This window comes from Sceloporus occidentalis, unplaced genomic scaffold, assembly GCF_023333645.1.
Source record: "Sceloporus occidentalis isolate IW3139 unplaced genomic scaffold, rSceOcc1.0.p SCAF_5, whole genome shotgun sequence".
Classification (NCBI taxonomy): domain Eukaryota; kingdom Metazoa; phylum Chordata; class Lepidosauria; order Squamata; family Phrynosomatidae; genus Sceloporus; species Sceloporus occidentalis.
In genome coordinates, this window is record NW_028316985.1 from 37,534,619 (window position 1) to 37,552,485 (window position 17,867).

The following is a 17,867-nucleotide window of genomic DNA, read 5'->3' on the forward strand; positions in this document are numbered from 1 at the left end:
CTTTAAATTTTAAACCTTCTCTTCCTCTTAAGACATCGTTTTCTGTTTGTGGGTTGTAATGCAAGTCTCCGCTTTTATCTACTGTTTGAATGCTAATGGAAGTACTGTAATCTATCCAATAGTTTGCTGACATTCCAAGCCACCTTCCTTAACCTGTTCTACCTTCACAATACCAGCATCTCAAGCAATGCTACCACATCAGCCTTTTTCTTCAGTCATGCCCATCTTCCCCTTCCTCCATGGTTGACTCATGGTGCAAATGACTGCTGCCTTGTGAGGGAACAGCAGCAAACAAGACACACCAGCACTTCGCATTGACAGTGTGGTTTCCGTGCAGTCTCCTTCCCTATGAGTCAGTCTCTAAATACCCTTCTTAATAGAGGACTCCACTACAACCTCACACCCTGTCTTAGGAGAAACTGTCTAAGAGTTTCTGCGGACATGTTAGGACTTGTTAGTCCTTCTGCCAGGTTACTGGAGCACTGTATATTCTAAGCTTGTTAAGCACATTACTCTGGCAAGGTGCTGATGTTACTAGGCTTGACTTCTCCATTCTGAGCCCACAATGAAACACGACTGCACCAGGAGACATCTCCACAAGCAACTAGTGGCTGAGGGAGCAGGACTCTAGCTGGGCAACTGAGAAAAGGGATGGACAACAGCTGTCTTTCTTTGTAATGCACACAGCATAATTCTGGAGGTTCACGAGAATGACTGCTCTCCCTCCCCCTGGCTACTCAACTGCAGACAGATGGTGTTGAGGCACCTTCCTGCTCCCTTAGTAAATAACTAGTTGTGAGTGCATCCTACCCAACTGTGGTTGTACTGGGGAGGGAGTTGTACAAGTTCTTGGCTGCCTCATTCTGCAATATCTATTTAAGTACAGGGAATATGGATGTTAATGCCAATATTATCACCAGCAGGGTTATGGCTTCTATCTCCTGCAACAACAGAACAATGATGTTTCTTTCTTTCAACATATTTGATTCCCAACCATTGCATACAGGTAATAGTAAAAGAGTGGGGAATGCCTTGATTCAGTGTCACCACTTTTGTCAATGTTGGGATTAAGTATCACTCCCTACAAAAGGTCATCAACTGTGCCTGTGCGTTCAGCCAACAGAACACTTGCACTGCAAAACATGACCAGACTGCCATTAGGCAGCCCTTACAGAGGAAACTACTACTGTTCCCAAGCTCATCCATTTTGTTTAGTCCTGGAAGGAGAAAGCAGTATATTGCAGATGCCAGGGTTACAGGCCACACCACAACAGTGTATGTCAGAAGTCTATTGCCCAGTCTACAAACTTGGAATACCCTTGCACAAATGACAGGAACAAGAGACTATTATATATCATGCTTTTAATACAAACTTAAAAAAATCTGGAACAATAGAAACTGTACAGATTTGATCAACCTTTGTTGTTTTTAACTAAATCTCTAGACACGCCAATGTCCTGTTCCAAAATATTGCACAACATTCTGAATACAAAACTCTGATTGTATTCCTCCTTCGCTAGAGAAAAAAGGAAAAAGGAAAGAAAAGAAACCCCCTCTGGATCCCTACTCAATGGCCCCCTGCCTGTAAAAACAAAAAATTAACCAAAACAAAAAACCAAGAACAGCATGGACCTCTGCATTAAAAAACATACATAATTCTGTCTTTTTTGCGTCCATCCATCTTCTAGGATCACATGTTGTTGATTCACTCTTCAAAAAGGGTCAGGAAGGAGGGAGTCGAGGGGAGAAAGGAGCTTTCACTGCTGCTTTTTTAAAATTTTCCTGAAAAAATATTTTTTTCTCTCTCTCACCTCTAAGAAAAAATCTTGAAAAGAAAGTTTTCAATTCTTTTTTACGTTAGAAATATACATATATTATATATACCTCTTACATTTTACAAATGTAGCAAATTATTCAATATAAACAAACAAAAAAAAATTAACACAAACCCATAAAAATAAAAGTTAAAAAAAATCTCTTTTTCTTCCTAAGAAACCAGGTAAATTAGTGCAGGTTTTAAAAATAAAATTGAAGCTGAACGTCTAACTCTTGAGACAACAAGACCAAAAAAGAGGCCATGAGTTTCATTGTCGCCAGCACTGGAAATGCTTCTGAAGCACGGTATGTATTCCTTTAGGAAACTGAGGTTGGTCCCTCTCCTTTTCCTCCTTGTGTATGCAGACTCTCTTTTCAAAAAGCAATTAGCAGGATAAAGTGGTGACGGGATATCACACATTGCAGGTGCTAGTGAGGTTTCCTCTCTCCCTCCAATATACTACACTTTAGAAGGATACATAATCCCACCTCAGCAGCTTTCTGCTGCAGGACTAAGTCATCAAAGGAGATTAAGCCAGGTGGATAGGAAGCCAGCAGCTCTCTTTAGAGGGAGAAATGGTTCAAATCCAGTGTTAGAGCTTGACAGTCAGTCTACAGTACACTCTGGAGGGGGAAGCGGGTGGCAGTGGTAATGTTGCAGGGGAAGAGAACAGGGGAGAAAAACCACACATGCCTTTCCTGAAAGGGTCCTAAGTGTCTTGTGAGGTTTTTTTTTTTTTTTTTTTTTTACTTTTAGCCCCATCAAATGTCATCCACCCCATCACTGCCCAATAGTGTCTTCTCTCCTCATCTACTGAGTGGATCACAGAAAATAGGCAAAGTGCTGAGATCACTTTAGTGTCCTGTTTCTTAGCCCAGCAAAGAGGAGGGAAGGGCAAATAAACAAAAGGCTCAACTTGGGGGCACACTGAGAAGATTTCCTGCATTATCAGTTGTGTGATGTGGCCTCAGCAAGAGACCATCTTCGTGTGCTACATCCCAATTTTTAGTGCATCAAAGACTTCACAGGAGGGCAAAATGCTTACGGCAGTTAAGGCTCATACACAATCCTGCAGGAATTTTCAGCTTAGCTTTGGGAGGAGGAGTGGGAACTTGGAAGTCTCCTGTCAAGTTACTGGAGAGTTCAAGTAGAGCAGATTGTAGACTATCTGCCCAATATGACTTTGTCAAAAAAGGTGAAGTGACAAGACTTTACACATTCCAAACCATTATTCACTGTAGACAACATAAAAAGAGAAGGGGAAGGAAGTGGAGAGAATACTTAGAGATTGCAATTCACAACCCTAGTTTCTACCTGTCTTCACTGCCACTACCTCAAAGCAGAGATGGACAAGTTCTTCCGGCTGTGGTGCTGCACTGCTCTCCTGCCGGGGTGTTGTCCCCCACTGTCAAATTTGCTGTCATCAGAAACAACACAACCACAAACAGCTCCACCTTTCCACAGAATTTGGCATAGTGCTTGGGACACCGATTTTGCTAGGAATCCAGATGTTACTCGCCACTTCCTGTTTTCCAGCAAAATTGCTGGGATTTTTACAATGGTGTATAGCAGAAAGAGAGAGAAAAAAGGTGTATTTAGTGCTTGCGCCACTCACTATGATGACACCAATTTTGCCAGTGGTAGAACAGCTTGGGGTGACAGCTTCCCTCATGACAAAACAGGGGGCTCAAGTACTGCACACAGCCCCCAGGTTCCCTGTAAACCATCTCTGCCCTAAAAGAACTCTCACCCTTTATGACCATAGCTAGGTAGTTCTTGGCATTTAGTAATCATCTCACAAGGCATAGATAGGGAAATGTCTGCTGCCAAAGGCAGATTTTGTTAACTCATCTGCAAAACACTCAACTTGAAGGCCACTACTATCCTGTTTCCCAGGCTATTTTCCCTGCTGAAAAAAGGGGAGGTGCAAGGAATACCATCAGGTTTCCTAGTTCATCAGCAAAAGAGATTCTACATTCATCAGAGAACACTGTCTTCCTGCCATCACTTAAGTCACTTGGAAATTCTACAGCAGGCCCCTCTATCCTGCTTTCCAGAGTCCTGAAATGGAAGAAATCCATGCTGCACTAGATTTAGATATCAAGGGCCTTCTTGTGTACCAGAATTCCTGCTTCCTTTCAAACGAAAAGTCATAAGGTTTTTGGTCAAATGTCCTAAGACACACAAAATTCAAAGTGCAAACCCTCATGCCATCCATCCAGAAAGCAGTCTGCACTGTAACTCCCTCTTCCCAGCCAAAAATAGTGCTATACAATATTCAAAAACAAGGGAGCTACCTTTTTCCATGGGAACTAGTAACCAAACACTCAGCTATCAACAGAAGAGTTCAGAACCCCATTAAACCTAGCTGCTTGGTCCAGAGGAACATCAATGGGGGCTGCTCAGGCACAAAAACTGCAGGAAGCCAGCATTCACTCCTACTCTTGAAAGAGAGTGCAAGGTATATGGATCAATTTTTCTTACAAATCAGGAGTGTTTGCAATCTAGAGACCTATTTATACACAATAGCATTAGCAACTGACATTACGTCTGAGTTTCTCAAAGGGTTTACTTTGCCCTGGACTCTTAAGAGGTTAGAAAAAAGGAGCAAATGGGACATGTAACAGGAAATATGAGGCAAAGAACTGTCCCAGAGGCTACAGTGCTGCCCACTGTAATGCTCCTTTGGAGCTGGAAGGGGTTTCAAGGAAGTAGCATTTTCACTGTTAAGACCCTGCCTTTACCAGTTCACACAGGCAAAAAAGAAACCAAGAACTTTGTTCTACTCCTGTGCTGTAACAGAAGTATGAAATCTGACATCTACAAGAAACAATTGCTTTCCCCCCATCTATGCCATTCATCACATATAACAGAAGCAGACTCCATGTCCCTCCCCCTCCTCTGAAATGCTTGAAACATCACACATCCAGAAACCATCTAAATCCATTTCCCTCCCCAACCCAGGCCACTTCAAAATGAGGGAAAATAATCACAACATCTGGACTTGAGGGACACAACAGCACACTCAAGAAGGCCACCCTTGCAGCAAGCATATTTGAGAACCAGTTCCGTGAAGTAGCATGGGAAATCTTAAAGTGACACCAATTCCCACCACTGCTGAACCGAGAAGAATAACTTCTGTTATTAAACATACAACAGTGGGTAGGAAAGAGTACAGGATATGAGCTGTAAAAAAAATATATCAGTGCTTCAGCAGCGCTCCCTGGCATGACACAACGAATCAGGGTTTCTCTCTTTCCAAGAAGCTATATTTATAAGATATCAAATATTTCTAATTATTTTTTCTCTTTTTTGGAAGTTGTTTCCCCAGAATACTCTCATGGTGATCAGTTGGCCAAAACCACTGGCTGGAACGACTGGCTGGGATACTGCATGGCGTTCAGATTGTAGCTGAGTCCTTCAACAAAGGGTGTCTTCTCCAGAAAGAGGCTATTAGTGCTTCCACCAAAGACCTGAGCCATATCAAAGCTGCTGCTGCTGCTGCCTCCACTGGCACTGAACTGGGATGCTGGAGGTATGCCACCTGCCTGGTTCTCAGTGGTTACACCATCAAAGAAGAGGCTGCTGGCTCCGGGTGATCCACCGTTGTAAACGAACTCCTTGGCATTGGGGGAGAGCTGAGACTGTGAGGCCGGATTGCCCCCAATGAAGTTCAGAGAATGCATAGACAGGGAGAGGCCTTTGTGCTTCAGCAGGCCGTTGGTTGGGGACCGGGCTAGGCGCTGCTGCTGCTGCTGCTGCGGTGGTGGTGGTGGAACCCCTGCACCACTGGTGCTTGTTCCGGCTCCTCCGCCTTTCTTCATTTTAGTTGAGCCAAACTTTGTGGCAGCAAAAGTGGCAGTAGTGAAGGTAATGGGCTGTGCAGATCGGGGTATGAACGTAGGGCTGGGTGACTGGCCAAAAGATGGGGATGGAGAATTGGACAAGGAGTTGTCCTGGTTTCCAATGGGGACAAACACCTGAGCATCAGGGTTGAAGCTGCTCTTGATTTCTTTATCCAGCTCAGCTGCACTGCAGCCCTCGCTGTCATCTAAGTAAAGGACTTTGACTGACCCTTTCTCACCAATCTGGTAAGAGACCTCAAATGGGTCAATCCAGACACTCAGTTCTTCAGGGACATTGGCTCGCACATCCTCTACTGCCAGTCCACTCCGCTTGGCCGCCATCTCCACTACAGGGTCGACAGTCTCCCCAATATGAACACAGCGGTAGCCAGAACCCTTCAGAGGTTTTTCTGGGTACCAATGGCCTTCATACTTCTTCTTTAGCAGCCGCTCTAGCTCTTCCCCAAACAGATCAGCCCGCCTCCGTGGAAGCTTGTTATACAGGTATGAGATGATGAAGTTCAGAGCAACTTTGATCTCCAGATGCATACTCCCTTCACAGCAAACAACTTAGGGCAGTATATTAAAAATAGACAAAAGACACAAACATAGACGGATTTTGGCTTCAAAAAAAATTCTGGAAAAGATAAGAGAAATAAAGACAAGATGTAAATATGGAATGTTTTACTTTGTAACACAATTTTTATATTTTAAAGTAATTCAAATATTAGCCAGAACAACAGTTAGACAACTACCAGTTACCTAATAGCATACACAAAAGATCTTTACTAAGGACTGAAACAACATGCAGGCATCTGACTAACATCTCCAATTGTTTTCCCCCATTCTGTTTGGTTTGTAACATCTTGCCTGATGAAGAAGCCCATTTTCGTACCTAAGCTGTTAAGAAAATCTTAATACACCAGAAATTGCTTCTTCAGTATCCAGTGCTATATCTGGCAACGTTAAAGATTTTATATTCAATAATACTTCCTTATCTTTTGTTAGATAAACATATTATTAACATCATGCAGATTACCATGGTGGTAACACCACCCATCTTTGATATCCAAATAATAAGTTAATTAAAAAAAAAACTACCACACAGCTATCTCTTCTTAGGACAGCTACAAGAAGACAAAACATATGGAATTAAGTATCTACTGATCTCAAGTCAGACCAATAAAGAAGAAACACACTCATGTACATTCTGGCAACCAACAGTGTACTCTGCAAGTACTACGTGACCTGTGAGGCAGAGTATCAGTTTTCTAAACATCATTTTTTCTTCCTTATTCAAGATCAGACTGCAAACATTCCAATTCTGATGGGAAAAGTAGGCTGGAGGTGCTTGGGATGCCCACAAAAGGCAGAAGAGAACTTGGAGGCTATGTAGAACTAAAGTTGCATGCATCATCTTCTTCCAACCAAAATGTAGAACATCCAGTTTTAATTGGCAGCTTAGCCAGAACCATACTATTTTTCTGCTCCTATAGGATTGTTTACAACACAAAAACAAAACATTCAGAAGTACCAACTGCAAGATTAAAGGATGTACTTTACAGGTTTTATTTTTAATTCATGCTACTGCTTCTTGTGTAGTATTTGGAGCCAAGAAGAAAGTTTCACTTCTCCAGAAAAATGGGGGAAAACTAGGTCCCCCAAAATGCTATTTATAGTATGAGGAATAAAAAGGGAAGGTATCACAATAAATTCAGCTTTACACACCATGCCCAAATATCTATGACAGCTTGTTTGCCTTTAATTTTTGAAACTTTATAAGCATACTAATACTTGTATCCAGATCAAGCTTCTTCCGTCTCAGAGTAGATGCAAAACCTACAACCTAGCTGGCCTCTCTCTCACTTCCAACAAGAAGCAAATATTACATGATGCTATATTCAATTAGTAGACATCGTCAAGTTGGGGTGACATGGTTCTGAATATAAAGCCAGTAAGAGAGGACATTGCCTTCATATAACCTTCTTTATTTTATTGGCCACTGTGGACAATAAAATGCTGAGCAATATGGAACTTTATTATGATATAGCAGGGTTCATGTTTTACCTAAAACGTTGTAAAATGAAAGCCAAACCCTGCGTTGAACTATAGATGAAGACACATCCGCAGGATTTTGCTGAATCTGTGTCATCAACATGGCATGCATTAATACAGGAGATCTCCAGATAACTCCCTCTAAATGTAGTCTATTATGTTGATGACCATGGAGTGACTGCTGACAATGCAGCCCAAGACTTCAAAGCTTGTATTTCAAGAGTTACTAGACCATGAGAGGTTTTATCACAGCTCTTTGAATATGCCCCTTAAAGTAAAAACAGAAATTGCCACAGGAGAAAATTTTGCAAGTTTCTGAAAGGTTAGCTAGAGGTAGACCATTTTCATGTTAGAAACTCCTTGAGATGGCTGTTTCTAATGGATTCCTGCCTAATGAACCATCCCCTAAAAGATGCTCTTGACTGAGAAAAGATGCTTAACTCCGGAGGGAAGCCCATAGCACCTCAGAATGGCTTACTTCATCATCTATTTCATATACCACACATTTCAGTGAGTTGAGTTATCCTGAGAATGTAAAAAGTTTAGAAGGATAGGAGGTAAGTATGATAAGAAACTTGATATTACTAGGCCACAGCACTCTTATGCCGTAATCATTATTTAAAAACCAAGATGCCATAATTTAACATAAACGGCATCAACTAAATATCTCTTACAGGGACACCGAACTTTACATCCTCCACCCCAACGTATCATAAATTTCTGCATAGAGTTATGAATTGTGCTATGGAACTCTTATGCTGAAAGGTAACACTGTTCAAATGAGCCAAGAATGCACAACTGAATGTACATACATGTCCATGTGCAACAGAACATGCACAATTCTGCTCCCACGAAGTTGAGCCACATACAGATGTTCAACATCAGACAAAAATCCAACCACTTCTGTAGGGGAAATTGCGCAAAGGTAAGACACTAACAGGATTTTGACAAAGAAGTGACAGACAGATATATTTTTCAGGTTATAAACATTATTTGTTTATGGGCTCACCATTACTTCTGAATAAATTACTGAGCAATTGCTATTTCTAAATATTATGCATAGGTTCAAGCCATACGAAATTTAAGAGGGACTTCTTCCAAATGAGGCTTACATTCAAATACTAGTCCCAACTAGAGCAGACCCAATGAATCAACAGGACTGCTTAAGTGTTGACTTAGAACTCAGCTGTTGATTGAGTCAGCCTCTTCTAGTTGGCACTACCAACTGGATTTTGGCTCAAGTGTATACATTTGTCTCTCCCTTTTTGCGGACTTGGAATCCGTAGTCTTGCTCTTTGTGGAAGGAACAAATGGGGAGGGACAAAATGGCAGCACTTGCCTGCGCGCACTATTATTTTCAAGGGGACTCCAATATTTGCAAGTGCCACTGAAGGGGCTACTGTACTAGATTGTAAACTTTAGACCCAAGAACCATCTTAGAGTTTTGTTTTGTTTTTAAACTAAAGCTGTATCACAGGCATAGGCTATCTGTCTCTTAGACCTTTGGCAGCTGGAAAAAAGAAAGATAAATGCTCAGAATAGCTCATGTGTCAATTTGGCCCTCAGTTCCCATCCAGTAAAACTGGGAAAAGGTATACTTGTACTTTGAGCAGGCTTGATGTGTCTTATCAGGCTACGAAGATAACAAAGAACTACAGGTATCTAGCCTTCTAATGGTTAAAAAAAACAGTGCTTTTTAATATTAATATAAAATCGAGAGCATTTCAATATAGCATTAACATACACACACAAACAGAATACCAACTGAGCTCACACAATTTAGAACTTCTAGAAAAAATGTTCTACATGTGAAATACACATGAAAAGAAAATATCCATATCCACCAATTCCACCACGCAAAGCCTGAAAATATTAAAGAAAATAAATCCAAAAAGCAAAGCTTGATTTTGCCATTTTATGTAAGGGACACCATTTTACTACCCTACTATACATACTGGAAACTGAGCATCCATGAAGTGGGTATTGTGGAACCAAACCTCAGCAGATACCAAGGGCCCACTGTATGTGAAAAACAGTACAACTGCTTTCTTGTAAGCAAATTAAGCTTTACATTAGTCAGAATCCCCCCCAGGCTCTAGACATGGCAACCTACACAGGGGACAAATTACAGGTGGCAAAGCATAACACTGAATCGCTGTTCTCTCACAGAACTTAATGAAGGTGCAAAACTATCTGAGGACGACCTATGATCATGAAAATGTCTTCAGAGTATGCAGCAATTTATTCTGCACGTTCTAATTACAGCTATGAGACATAAAATGAAATAAGAAACTTCATAATATTCAGCTATGATTTAGCATTAGAACAAATCCTGGCATAAAGGTATTTTATAGAGACAATGTGCCAGCGTGGTCTAGTGGTTTTGAGCATTGGGATTCTGGAGACCAGGGTTCAATTCCCTGTTCAGCCACGAAATCCACTGGATGACCTTAGGCAAGTCACATGCTTTCAGCCTCAGGGGAAGGAGGCAATGGCAAACAAATGTGAACAAATCGTGCCAAGAAAACGCCAAGCTAAGTTTGTTGAGATTCTAAGGCGATTCAATCATAGTGGAGTAAATACTTCCAAGTATCTTTATAAATTTGGACAAAACTATAATCAAGTAATGACCTTGATAGCCACATTGCTAGACAAAATTATTTAGAAATAAACCAACACCAACAAAAAAGCACAGCATCACTATCTCCTGAGAGAACGGATCTCTGATGCTGCCTATTGCAAGGGGATAGTAATAATTTGTTTTTGTTGGTGTGTGCCTTCAAGTCATTTCTGACTTATGGGGACCCTAAGGCAAACCTATCATGGGATTGGCAAGATTTTAAATCATAGAATCATAGAGTTGAAAGAGACCAGAAGGGCCATCCAGTCCAACCCCCTGCCATGAAGGAAATCACAATCAAAGCAGCCCCGACAGATGGCCATCCAGCCTGATTAAAAACCTCCAAGGAAGGAGACTCCAAGGGAGTGTGTTCCACTGCCGAATAGCTCTTACTGTCAAGAAGTTCCTCCTAATGTTGAGGTGGAATCTCTTCCTGGAGCTTGCATCCATTGTTCTGTGTTCGAGTCTCTAAAGCAGCAGAAAACAAGCTTGCTCCATCCTCAATGTGATACTCCTTCAAATACTTAAAGAGGGCTATCATATATCACCCCTTAACCGTCTCTTTACCAAGCTAAACATACCCAACTCTCTAAGTCTTTCCTTATAAGGCATGGTTTCCAGAGGCGATTTGCCACTGCCTCCCCATGAGGCTGAGAGGGTGTGACTTGCCCCAGGTCAACCAGTGGGTTTCATGGCAAAGCCGGGAATCAAACTCTGGTCCCCAGAGAAAAAGCAAACAGAGAAGTTGCCTGCCTTGTAAATAATTCATTTGAAGTAATTGTCTTTGAGCACAAAGAGTCAGTGAAAGCAGGGTAATGGTGGTGGGAGAAACATTCTGCAATCACAATTGCACAACCCTCTTCTCCGCCCGAAACCTCTGGGGGGGGGGGAGGCTGTGGGTGCCCTTTGCCCAGTGGAGGCCCTTCTCCCTCACAGGCCTCCCTCCTCTTGAGGGCAAAGTAGTAGCTACCATCTCTTCCAAAATGATCAGGTCCAATTAGCTTATTTGCCTACTGGTTGGTGTATATAAAAACATCCCTTTCCTTGATGGGAGTCCATCCCTATGGAATGCAGTCATCCTCTTTTCCTATTGTCTTCTACCTTCCCAATCACTATTTTCTTTTCTACTAAATCAAAACGTTGTTGCTGTGTGCCTTCAAGCTGTTTCCAACTTATAGCTACCCTAAGGCATTCCTCTATCAAGGGGGTTTTCTTGGCAAGTTTCTTCAGAGGGGGTTTGCCATGGCCATCCTCTGAGGCTGAGAGACTGTGACTTGCCCAAGGTCACCCAATGGGTTTCCATGGCCGAGCCAGGATTTAAACCCTGGTCTCCTCCCATTGTCCTAGTCCAACTTTCAAACCACTATGCCACCCTGGCATTAGGAAAAACTTATTTGCTGTCAGCTGTTTGACCATGGAACAGACAGTGGTGGGTTCTTCTTCTTTGGAGATCTTTAGAGAGAGGTTATACAGGTTTTCTTTCAGGAGTGCTTTAATAGTGTATTAAAGGGTTGGATTAAATGACCCCCCCCAGGTTCCTTCCAACTCCAAGCTTCTATAATTCTATTCCTTCCAAAAGGTTCCCCCCCCCCCCCCCCGTTTTGCAGATGAGGCCTCTCCAATGGCCTTAGGTGCAGGAAACCTGCAAGCCCATTTCCTCTGCCTCCCCTCCTCCATCCTTGCATGCGAACATCCCAGGAGTTACACTGGGTACTCTGGCAAAAGGCCTCCTCTTCTGGGCGAGTGACCTACTTTGCCTTTTAACTACCCTTCTCTCCGTACATCCTTTGCGCCAAACCTGGCCCAGACAGGCAGCGCCTGCTCAGTGACACTCAGGACAGAAAATGCCAAGGCGCATGCGCTCTCTGCCCTCCTTTCCTCAATTTGGCATGGTTGGCTTATCACTAAAACAACTCCATTTCTCCCCTGCCTCACTCCTCCTTTTCCAGGGCATGTCCTACATTTCAGCCTTCTGTCCAGGAGAGAATTCCAAAATGCACTCCATTTTGAGCAGGGGCTAAGAAGCATGAATGTGCATTTCTATGAAGGTTTTTTAAAGGTTTTATTTGGTAATGCCCTACATTTTTCTTGAAATTGTCCTCCATTTTGAGCAGTGGCTAAGATGCATGAATTTGTATGTATGTATGTTTTTTTAGGTTTTATTTTGTAATGCTTTACATTTTTCTTCAATGTCCTCCATTTTGAGCACAGCTAAGCAGTATGAATTCACATTTCTATGAATGTTTTTTAGCTTTTATTTCGTAATGCCCTACAATTTTATTGAATATTCTCCATTTTGAGCACGACTAAGCAGCATGAATTTATATTTATAGGAGCGTTTTTAGGTTTTATTTAGTCATGCCCTCTCATTTTTTTCTTGAATGTCCTCCATTTTGTACATGGCTAAGAAGCATGTATTTACATTTATATTAATGTTTTTAGGCTTTATTTTACAACGCTCTACATTTTTCTTGAATGTCCTCCATTTTGAGCACGGCTGAGAAGTATGAATTTACACTGATATTAATTTTTTTTAGCTTTTATTTTGTAATGGCCTACAGTTTTCTTTAATGTCCTCCATTTGAGCAAGGCAAAGAAATATGAATTTACATTTACATTAACGTTTTAAAGGTTTTATTTTGTAATGCTCTACATTTTTCTTCACCGTCCTCCATTTTGAGCATGGCTATGAAGCATGAATTTACATCGAAATGAATGTTTTTTTAGCTTTTAAACTGTAATGCCCTATAATTTTCTTGAATGTCTTCCAATCTGAGCATGACTAAGAAGCAGGAATTTATATATAAATGTTTTTATATTTCATTTTACAATGCTTTACACTGGTAACACCCTACATAGTTTCTTGAACATCCTCCATTTTCAGCACGACTAAGAGGCAGGAATTTATCTTTATATGAGTGGAGTTTTTTCCCCCCCAGCTTTGATTAAGGTTCTCTTGTTTTCCTTGAATCTCCTCCATTGATTTTGTGATGCCTGGTCACCCTGTCCCTACATTTGACCCTCTCCCCCTAAGTTTGTGGGATTGGGACAAAGTGGAGGACATTTCAACCAAAGCTTAACATGAAGACTGAATAAATGTTTGCAAAACCTCTCTTCTGTACTTCTGTTTTGCCTTGGAAGCAAATATTTGCATCTCCCCCTGCTTTGCATTTTCTGACCACCCTCCATTTTGTGAAAACTGACAGGAAAAATAACCCAAGCCTTAAACATGTTTATCAGGCTAAGGGGCTGCCTCCTTGAAAGAAACAGGGTCAGGACGAGGGGGGGGGTCTTTAGCCTGGCAAGTGCCCCCCAAAGGCCTTGAGAACCAGCCTCCATTTTGGAGGAGAAGGAGCCACACAAAGCCAAGGCCCTGCAGTTGTTGTTTGTGGTTGGGTGCCTTCAAATTTAATGGCGACCCTCAGGCAAGACTGGTTCCAAGAATTCAAAGCTATAGCTGTGTCAGTCTGTAGAATCAGTCTGTGGAGAGAGAACTAGCTCCTTTGAGACCAGCTGAAAGAAAGAAATGGGCAGCATGAGCTTTCCTTAGACTAAGGTCTACTTCCTCAGATCCAAATGCATCTGAGGAAGTAGGCTGAAGCCTAGGAAAGCTCACGCTGCCCATTTCTTTCTCTCAATTAAGTCTCCAATGTGCGACAAGATCTCTCTATTATTATTATTATAATAATAATATCCAAATGCATCTGAGGAAGTGGACTTTGGTCTACAAAAGCTCATGCTGCCCATTTCTTTCAGCTGGGTCTCAAAAGGGGCTACAAGGTCTCTCTCTCCACAGACTGGCTCCAAGGAGGCTTCCCTCTGAGGCTGAGAGAGTGTGCCTCCACCAAGAAGGAAGGGCCTCCCTCAGTGGAGCCTCACGGGAGGCCCGTTGAGGAGCAAGGCCTATTAAGGCAGTGGTCTCCAAACAGCGCCCTTTGACTCCATCTCCCAGAATCCCAGGCTATTGGCCAACATGGCCGAGGCTTCTGGGAGTTGAAGTCCAAAGTCTCTTAAAGGGCAGCACTGCTTGGGGAAGGACTGGACGGACGGAGGCGTCCGAGTGAAGGTTATTCGGCCCTGACCTTCTTTCTCTCCCTTCAGCCCCGGGCGAGGCTTGCCTTCGAGGCCCAGGCCGCCCTTTGCCCCCTCTTCTCCGCCTTAATCCGAGGCCCAGGGAGGGCCCCGAAGCCCCGTCCTCCATTTTGGGGTCTCTCTGGGCCTCCTCCTCCTCCTCCTCCTCCTCGCAAGAGGGCCCTCAGCTCTTCCCAGGGCCATATTCCCATAATAATAGTAGTAATAATAAACATTATGACCCTCATACTGTAATTAATGGCGATGATGATGATGATGATCCCCTGACACCCTCCTTGCCTCGAATGGGGTGAAACTGCTCTACCTTCTCAAGGGCTTTAATAAGGAGGGAGCCATTGTTAAAACCATTGCAAGAATAAATAAGGAACTCTGTTTACTTCTCAATGATTTAGTAGTTCCCTATTGTTAAAACCATTGAGAGGGTCGAAGAAGAATAAAGAACACAAGTACCTTGTTCTTCTACCCTCTCAATGGTTTTAATAATTGGGGGGAGGGCATTATCAAGTCATAACAAAACAAATAAGGAATTAATAAAGAACTTGTTCAAGCTCCCCATTGGCTTAATATTAGGGGGGGGGCATTATTAAAACCATCGAGAGGAGAGAACAAGAGTAAATAAATCATAAAGGACTCGTCCATCCTTCCCAATGGTTTTAACTATGGGGAAACATTGTTGAAATCAAGAATGAAGAATGAACGCCTTTCCTCTCCCTCTCAGTGACTTTTAATATTGGGGAACTATTAAGTAATTGAGGAATTTAATGGGGAGCCCCATCATTTGAGGGGGGTCGAAGGAGGATAAATAAAGAGCTTTTCATAATGGGGTGTCATATTATTAGTTGAAATGACTTGGAAGGCACTCAACACACACACATCACAACACACTATGGTTGTTATTTAAAAAGGTGTGTGTTTCATAGCATTTGAACCTCCTCCCCCCAAAAAGGCCAAAGAAAGAAAGAAAGTTCGAGCACAGCAGCAGGAACCATCTTTTCCTGAGCAAAGCCAGCTCCACTCTTGGATCAAACGAAGTGAAACGAAGCCAACTGCTCTCCCTTGCCTTCCTTTCTTCCAAATAGAGTCTCTTCCGATTCCCTTTCTTTCCAAACAACCCATTTTGGTGCTTTTTCTTCCTTTCTTTTTCCCCCAGACTGGCTTTGACAAACAAAAAACAGCTAAATGGAACCAGACTCTGCCCCTTCTATTTTGCCTTTAAACCAAAAAGGGGGGTATTTAATGCACTGTATTAAGGGTTTAGAAGGGAATTATTGGGATTGTTTTTGGGAGCAAAAAATGAGCCACAAAACCCCAAAATGGTTGGAGTATCTATATCAGCCCTTTTCCTGGAGCCACTTCCAACCTTCCTCCTCCTTGAAACAGAGAAAGGATAAGCAAAAATGTGTATTAAGTAGAGCCTTTTTAAAATAAAAACATGGGGGGGGGTTTATTTTTCAAAAAGATGAAAGCATTCCAATGGGATTTTCTTTTTCATTTTGAAAACAAAAAGGAGGAAGGCAACTGAGCCTACAAAACTGAGAGGGCTCTCACTGGAAACAATGCAGGAAAGAAGGCAGGGATTTCCATTATTATTATCATTATCAGTATTACTTCTCCGAAGAGTTGGAAAAACATCAGATGAGTTGCCCATCTCTCCTTCCAAGGAGCCTCCAAACCAAACCGAGCAAGAAGCCTAAAGAGGAAGGGACCAGGGCTCTCTCTCCTATGGAAGACGTATTCTGAAAAACAGCCTAACCCAATTTGTTTCCCAAGGAGAGTCAGGGATGGCCGGGTCCCTGGCTTCCCTCTCCCTGCCCCACCCCTGAGTCCCAGCCACCAGCCTCCATCACTTACTTCGTTCTTCACAGCAGCACCAGGGAGGAAGGTGGGCTGGGAAAGGCTTCTTGTTCTTCTTCCAGGGGCTTGTTTCTTGGGAGCTTCTCCCTTTCTCACAAAGTGCTCTTGCTGAGGATGAGGATGATGGTGGCAATAGTAATAATGGCGGTGGACCTTCTGGTTTTTTGTGGCTGTTGCTGCTGCTGTGGTTTTAAATGAACTGGATGCTGTTTGGGTGACACTTCCAGAGCTGGGATGGTGGGGAGGGGGGTGGTGGTGGTGGCTGGGGCGCCCCCTTCCTTCCTTCTTTCCTCCCTGCCTGCCTCCCTTCCTTCCTTCCCTCCGCAGGGACCCTGCAGCAGCCTCCCTCGCCCGGCCCAAAGTGAGCAAAGTCAATGAAAAGTTTCACCCTTAGCAACCCTGCGCACGGATCTCCTCCTCCTCCACACCCAGAGTGACGCGCCCCGCAAAGGACAAGGGAGGGGACGGCCGGGACTACTTCGCCAAACGCAGGCACTCCTCGGCGGACTTAACCCTTGCGCTGCCAGGGAGGGACAGGCCTTGAACGACATGGAACGCTTCTTGGGGCTGACGCAGGCTGCGTCCGCACTGGAGGAATGATCCGGTTTCAGACCGCTTCAGCTGCCATGGTTCAAAGCTATGGCATTCTGAGTAGATATATATCTATCTTCTGAGGATAGATATATACATGGACACATACAGTCAACATTCCTTAGCTTTGAGCCAGGGCAGATTTTTTATTTATATATATATATATATATATATATATAATATTTATATATGTATATCACACACACATATATATATCTATATCTATAATTTATATGTATATCATATATATATATATATATATAATTTATATATGTATATCATATATATATATATATATATATATATATAAAATTTATATATGTATATCATATATATATATATGTATGTATGTATGTATATGCACACTTGGAACTAACATAGGCTGCATCCACACTGGAGAAATAATCTGGTTTGAGACCATATGTGTGTGTGTGTGTGTGTATATATATATATATATATATGGTCTCAAACCGGATTATTTCTCCAATGTGGATGCAGTTCATGGTAGTGCCAAGCGTCCTCCTGGATAGGAGGTTTAAATGTAGGACATGTCCAGGTAAAGTCTACAAAAGCCACCCTATGGCTGCATCCATATATGTGTGTGTGTAATAAATTCTTCCTGGAGAGGAGGTTGAAATATAGGACACATCCAGGAAAAGTCCAGGTAAGCCACCCTATGGCTGCATCTACACTAGAGAAATAATCCAGTGTGTGTGTGTGTGTAATGTTTTGTTAAACATTGAAACATGCACATGATCAGCCACATAGAAGCACATCCAAACGTATATTAAAAGTCAACTCCATACATTCGACAAACAGATATTTCACTTGCAGACTCCATACGCAACTGAGAAAGTAGACTTGGTTCTACAAAAGCTCACACTGCCAACTTCTTTCAGTTAGGCCCAAAACAATCCAGTTTAAGAGTAACCCAGTTTGAGACCACTTTTAACTGTCCTGGCTCAATGCTGGGGAATCCTGGGAATTGTAGGGT

The 17,867-nt window shown here is 42.5% G+C and overlaps 1 protein-coding gene across 2 annotated transcripts; it reads right to left on the reverse strand.

Annotated features, from left to right (window-relative positions):
- Window positions 1-1,345: 1,345 nt before the first annotated feature.
- TOB2 (transducer of ERBB2, 2) lies at window positions 1,346-16,666 on the reverse strand. 2 transcript variants are annotated; one of them, XM_089523709.1, is made up of 3 exons: window positions 16,280-16,666; window positions 8,529-8,619; window positions 1,346-6,298 (listed from the first exon to the last, which is right to left on the reverse strand). In XM_089523709.1, exon 3 carries the CDS (start codon window positions 6,208-6,210, stop codon window positions 5,164-5,166), a length of 1,047 nt encoding a protein of 348 aa, XP_089379835.1. In that variant the 5' UTR covers window positions 6,211-6,298; window positions 8,529-8,619; window positions 16,280-16,666; the 3' UTR covers window positions 1,346-5,163. The 2 variants fall into 2 exon arrangements, with proteins under 2 accessions (XP_089379835.1, XP_089379834.1); XM_089523708.1 differs by lacking the exon at window positions 8,529-8,619.
- Between the last annotated feature and the right edge of the window lie 1,201 nt (window positions 16,667-17,867).